The sequence below is a fragment of the Callospermophilus lateralis genome, chromosome 14 (genome assembly GCF_048772815.1).
Source record: "Callospermophilus lateralis isolate mCalLat2 chromosome 14, mCalLat2.hap1, whole genome shotgun sequence".
Classification (NCBI taxonomy): domain Eukaryota; kingdom Metazoa; phylum Chordata; class Mammalia; order Rodentia; family Sciuridae; genus Callospermophilus; species Callospermophilus lateralis.
In genome coordinates this window covers 35,338,701-35,344,702 of record NC_135318.1, presented here as the reverse complement: position 1 = coordinate 35,344,702, position 6,002 = coordinate 35,338,701, and the positions used below count along the sequence as shown (strand labels likewise).

The following is a 6,002-nucleotide window of genomic DNA, read 5'->3' as shown; positions in this document are numbered from 1 at the left end:
ATTTCCTGAAACAGCTGCAGGGGGAACATTTTCTCAGGCAGTGAACACATGAAGATTCTGACGCTGTGAGCCAGGCCACAGAAGTTGGAGGCTCTGGATGTCCACTGGATCCCCTGGTTCTAAGAAGGGACCCCCACAGGAACCCTCATTGCCACTGACTAGCAGACCTCTTGCTACCCAGTGTACCTTCAGACAAGGCAGCCACTCTGCCCAGCCTGGTCCACATAAACTCCCTTGGCACTGCCCAGGATGAAGACAAAAGGAAATGGGAAGTCAAAATTAATTTGGAAACTGCAGGTCAAATTCCAAGCACGTCTCGCTCTAATTCTCCTTGCTTTGGAAATTGGACTTTCAAAGTGAAGACAACTTTTCTGAAATTGCCTCTTCAACTCCTCCTTGGGCCCAGTCCGCCCTGCCCTGCAGCGGCAGAGCCACGGTCAGCCACACTATCCCTGGGATCTGTGGGGCCCCTGCACCAGGCAGGGAGGCTGGGACCAGCAGGAACAAGAGTCTGTGGTTTCCCCCATTCCCTGGCTTTTGTTTTAAAGTGTAAACCACTTCTGAAATGTCTTAGGGTCTGGAGGAACTGATCCCAAAAGATGGGAAGAGATTTCAAGAAGAAAGATCAAGAACCATAAGGCAAGTCACACGGTCACACACTCTCTCTCTCTCTCTCTCTCTCTCTCTCTCTCACACACACACACACACACACACACACACACACACACGGTGTTCAGGGGCCAATCCTGATTCTAGGTCCTAAACTCGGGAAAATTCCCAGCTCCCTAGCTCCCATATATTTCTCACCAGGACCGCGGTACTAACCCACCCAATACCACCCCCTCCCCCACCACAAAAAAAAAGTTAAAAAAAAAAAAAAAAAGGAAGACCAAACCTGTCACCTCCAAGATCGCTGAGGATGCATGCTTGGGTTTGGCAACCTTGTGCGTTTTTCCTTTTAAAAAGCAAAGCGACAACAACCAAAAGATGCCCAAAGCACCCCAAGGGCCTCGGCAGGTTAAAATTCCCAGATGGAAACGCTCCTGGGCGGACCTGAGCCTGGCATCTGGCGGAAGAAACTGGCTGTGGTAGCCCCCTCCACCCTGTGTCCTCTCAGCCTTTTCGCTCAAGGTTCCTTTGAGCCCCTCGTCGGAAGGCCCCGATCCAGCCCTTCCACCCAACTCCAGCCAAGCTCAGACCAAGCTTGGAAATCCTGCCCCAGCTCTGGTGGTCCACCGAACCCGAGGAGAGCCAAGGCTCGCCGCTGCACCCTGGGGCTGCGGGCCAGGGGCGGATAAAAACACCAGTCTCGGGGAGTGATAAGAAAATGGAGAATACTGTATTTGCTTTAGAAAGTTTTTACATATAGATAAACACGCAGTTAAGATAACAGTAAAAGCGCCCTACGGGGAGTGAGAGATACCTCCAAAGCAGCTAAGAAATACTTGAAATAGCTTTTGCATAAGAATACTACGGTCTCACTCTCCGCTTTCGCTAGCGCTGGGGTCCCTCTTCCTAACCCAGGCCACCACGCCACGCCTTGAGTACCAAGTCGACGCCAGGAACACTGAGTGGGAGGGGGACACCCCCAAAAGGAAAGAGACAGGTGAGCGGGGTGGGAGGAAGAAAGGAGGGAGAAAGAGAGAAAGAAAGGGAGAGGAGAAAAAGCAATATCATATACAGGCAATTTCTACACATATATTACAAACTGGGAAAATGACCGATCATTAAGATATACATAATTCATATAAAATTTTGAAATAAAAATAAAAATCTGTTACAGTCATAACTATTCTTTTTCCACATTTATAACCAGTACCCACACAGGCAGTGACAGAGTAGAGAGAAAAAAGGTGCTTACGAAAATGATTGTCTGCTGAACAAAAAACAGAAGATTGCATCTTGTTTGACCAATACTTGGACTTAAAAACAGAGAGAAGAAAGAGAAAGAAAGAGAGCAAGAGAGGAAAAAAGAGAGAGAGAGCAACAAAAGGCGAGAAACATTTGCTATTTCTCTCTCGAGGAGTTCTTTTTTTTTCTTTTTCTTTCTTTCTTTTTTTAAACAAATTCGGAGCAGAGATGGTAGATTTTTTTTCCTTTTTTGTCTGTTTTGCTTTTGTCGTCTTGTCGTCGTGGTGGTGGTTGTTTTTGTATAGTCGACTCTTTAAATCATTTTAAACTAGAGAGAATATTTTCCCAGATACAAATAAATCGTCATGCAGGTGGGGTGCCGGGTCCGTGGGAACCAAAAGGAGAAGCCGTGCTTGTCCTAGAAAGTATACAATTGTCACCTCTTTTATGTTTCCTGCCCGCAACATCAGCGTTTGTGACTGTCTGTTGGCGTCGCGGTCCTTTGGGTTGGCCGTGGTGGTAGATGGTGGTTTGGGATTGTTGATGGTTTGCGGTTAATTTGTTATTTTTCTTGATTTTTATATATTTTTGGCTGGGGCGGGAGTGTGTGTGGACTTATGTGTGTGTATGGTTGTGTATCCTGATTTCGGTTTGTTCTGGGGATGGAGGAGGAAGAGGAGGAAGAGGAGGAGGGCTAGGAGGAGGAGGGGAAAGAGGAGGGGAAGGAGGGGGAGGGAGGAGGAGGGCAGCCTTGGCTATCATACATCACATTCCGAGTCGCTGGAGGTTACCGAGAGGATGGAGGTGCCGGTGTCCGCGCGCTCCGTCAGGCTGGACACACTGGTGGTGGGGCTGGCCGCCGTGGACGGCGACTCTGCCGAGCCGTGCGTGGGGCAGCCGGGTTCGGCCAGCGAGCGCATGCCGCTGGGTCCGATGGCCTGGTGCTGGAGCCTGCGGGAGAGAGAAAGCCGTGCTCGCGCTAACACAACGGCCCGCCAGCCGGTTACCCGGCGCTGCAGGGAGCCGGGCCTGCAGCCGCCCGCGCTCCCCGGCCTTCCCCGATCCAGTGACCCTAGCCGCCTCCCCCGACTGCGCTCTCTGCGCTCATCCCTTCAACGCACCCAGCTACTCCTTGGGCGCTGAAGAGACTCCCCAGCCCGAGTCTTGGCTCTCGGCTCCCTTCCCCAGGGAAGCTTCCCAAAGCTTCCCAGATAGGGACCGGACTCAGGAGAGGTAGAACCAGAGGCCGGCCGCCTGGGGTGGCCTGGGCACGCAGCAAAGGACGACGATCCCTGAAGGAGCAGAAGTCAGGAGGAACAGAGAGCTTCTTCCTCCCCAGCCCCAGGGCCTCTTCAGACTGAACCAGCTGCCTGGAGAGCGTGGGGTCCTCATAGTGCCTCCTGCTCCGGCTCCCCCAAACACACACCCAGAGCCGCGGGTTTCTCACCCGCCGCCTCTCCCGGGTTAGGACCCGCCGGCTTTGCTTTCTGGATCCCTGCACAGAGCGCAGGATCCGGGGAAGACAAAATTGGGGAAGTTGGGAGCTAAAAGTGGGGAAAGAGGAGGGAGAGAGAGAAAGGAGGAAGAAGAAGGCAGGAGAGAAGCACAGAGCAGGATCTGGCTGCCTCTTTCCCGAGCTAGGAACTGGCTGCCTGAACCTAGAGTCTCTGTGTTCTCCCCATAAGGAGGCCTTGCCTGGCCCTGGGCGCTCCCCCCATCGGGCGAAAAGTGGGCTGCAGAGGCAGGGCTGAGAGGACCTTGGGCTCAGACCTGGGCTAGCTAAATCATAACACATCCAGAAACTCACTCTCAGCCTGCAATCACCAGCAGCTTCCAGTAGCTGATGGTCCTGCTCCTTGTATTATAGTAGGCCCTGCGACTTTCAGGCTAAGTAGGGAGGCAAGCTCCACATCAGGGCTTTCACCCACTTCCTCCTTTCTGTCTTCCTTCTTTCCCATCTCCACACCCCCCTTCCTCTAGTTCTTTTTCTCCTTTACTTCCTCCTAAACCAGCTCCGCTGACCATCAAATCCAGTATATAACTTTGTGACTTAGTGACCAACTTGCCAGCAGCATGGCTGTTCCTGTCGGCTTCCCAAGTTAAAGGACCAAAGGGATGCTCCTGGGCTGGGGAATGAAAGCAAGGATATGCACGCGCACGCGCGAGCGCGAACACACTCACTAGGCCTCTGCAGTCCCCCAGCCCGACTCTCCTGCTCCGGACCCGCAAACTGCAGTGTTGCCAGAAGACGACCCTCAGCACGGTGGCCTTTCCCCTTTGTGGCAGGGACCTAGGTTCATTCTCCTTTCCCTGACATTCGTGGTTTTCTCTTGGATTTTTTTTTTTTGCAATGCATGGAATTAAGGACCAGATAACATGGAGTGTTTCCCTTCTTTCTCTGTCTCGGCCCAGAGGAGCGCCTAGCTGGGGTCGGGCAGAGGAGATGGGCCGGTGCAAAGCTCCGCTAATGGTCCCAGGGGCAGGGACCAGGGCTGTGGGCACTCGGGGTCGCACGCACTCGCTCTCCGCGCTGACCAAAGCCCTTCTCCGGCAAAGCAGTCAATAAACCCACAGCCCGCCCCTCTTCCGCGCGCCCGGGGCAAGCGGAAACTTTCTCCAACTGGCCAGAGAGACGCGGCTTCTCCGGAGCTCGGCGGCCTCCCCTACCATGCCCCCCTTGCCGGCATTTCAACCCCTGATTCCTTCCCCGGCTCCGGAGGCTATAGCCAGGCCGCGGACCCCGCCACTGACCTGTTCTTGGCTGCTGCGGCGCGGTCGCGCTGCCGCCGGTTCTTAAACCAGTTGCCTACTTGTGTGGGAGTGAGGCCGGTGGCCTGCGCCAGTTCGCGTTTCTTGCTGGGGTTAGGGTAGGGGTCCTGCAGGTACCACTCCCGCAGCAGGCTCCGAGTCCGCTCCTTGAAGCAATGCGTCTTCTGCTCGCCGTCCCAGATGGTGCGCGGCAGCGGGAACTTCTTGCGCACGCGGTACTTGTCCACCGGGCCGAGTGGGCGGCCGCGCAGCTTCTCGGCCTCCTGGTAGTGAGCCTCGAGCCACATGGCCTGCAGCTTGCCGTGAGACTCCTTGGTGAACTTGTGGTTCTCCAGGATGTGGTACAGGTCGCGGAAGTTGCCCGTGTGGAAGGCGACCACGGCGCGCGCGCGCAGGATCGACTCGTGTTTGTTGATGGCCTCGCACGCCCCGGGGGCCACAGGCAGCGACCAGAGGAAGCGGCCCAGCCGCTCAATGTCGCCCGTCTCCTCCAGCGTCTCGCAGACGCTGGCCACCTGCTCCGGCGAGAAGTTGAGGGTGGGCAGCTGGAACATGGACAACTCTTCCGGGGGGGCCCTGGAGCCGCCGCCGCCGCCGCCGCCGCCTGCTCCGCCAGCACCGCCGCCTCCCGCACGGTTCCCGCCGCCGCCGCCGCCGCCTCCCTCGCCGCCGCCGCCTCCCGCACCGTTCCCGCCGCCGCTACTCGCCAGAAGTAGGGAGCAGTGGTGAGAATCCGCGAAGTTTGGCAACAAGAAGTGGGAGGAATAGAGGTCTAGGGGGGAGCGGAATACCATGGACTGACCTGAGAGGAGAGGAGAAAATTCAGGGAGAGGAAGAGAGAGGGGAGGAAGAGGAGGAGAGGGGCGATGAGGACCAGAAGGAGGGAGAGGAGAGGGGGGAGGAGGTGAGGGAAAGGAGGGGGGAGCAGAAGGAGGAGGAGGGGGAGGAGGAAGGACGTAAGGGACACCCACACCCCACACACATCCACACACACACACACCCGCGCAGCCACATAGAGAGGGAGGAAGGAGAGCGGCCCGGTGCGCGCGCGCAGAGAGAGAACCCGAGACAGAGAGAGGGAGAGGGAGAGAGAGGAGAGCGAGAGCCAACCACTGCCGAGTCAAGATTCAGCGATTCCACAGCAATCGCCCTAATGACAACAGCCTCATAATATCTCCCCTAAATCCACAGTGAGTGCAGCATTGAAACATTTTGTTTCGCTTTTCTATTGGTCTGCTGCGTGTCGTTGTGGCGTTGCCACGGCAACCACTGCCAATCACTGTCAGCCCTGCCAATCAATACCGAGAACGTAAGGACGGTTTTACCACTTAGCCAGAGGAGGGGGGAGGGGAGAGGAGGGAATGAGGGAGACCAGGGAGAAA

The 6,002-nt window shown here is 55.8% G+C and overlaps 1 protein-coding gene across 1 annotated transcript; it reads right to left on the bottom strand.

The window, feature by feature from the left end:
* Window positions 1-2,609: 2,609 nt before the first annotated feature.
* Window positions 2,610-5,414, bottom strand: Six3 (SIX homeobox 3). The gene is made up of 2 exons (XM_076833710.1): window positions 4,603-5,414; window positions 2,610-2,802 (listed from the first exon to the last, which is right to left on the bottom strand). Exons 1-2 carry the CDS (start codon window positions 5,412-5,414, stop codon window positions 2,610-2,612), a joined length of 1,005 nt encoding a protein of 334 aa, XP_076689825.1.
* Between the last annotated feature and the right edge of the window lie 588 nt (window positions 5,415-6,002).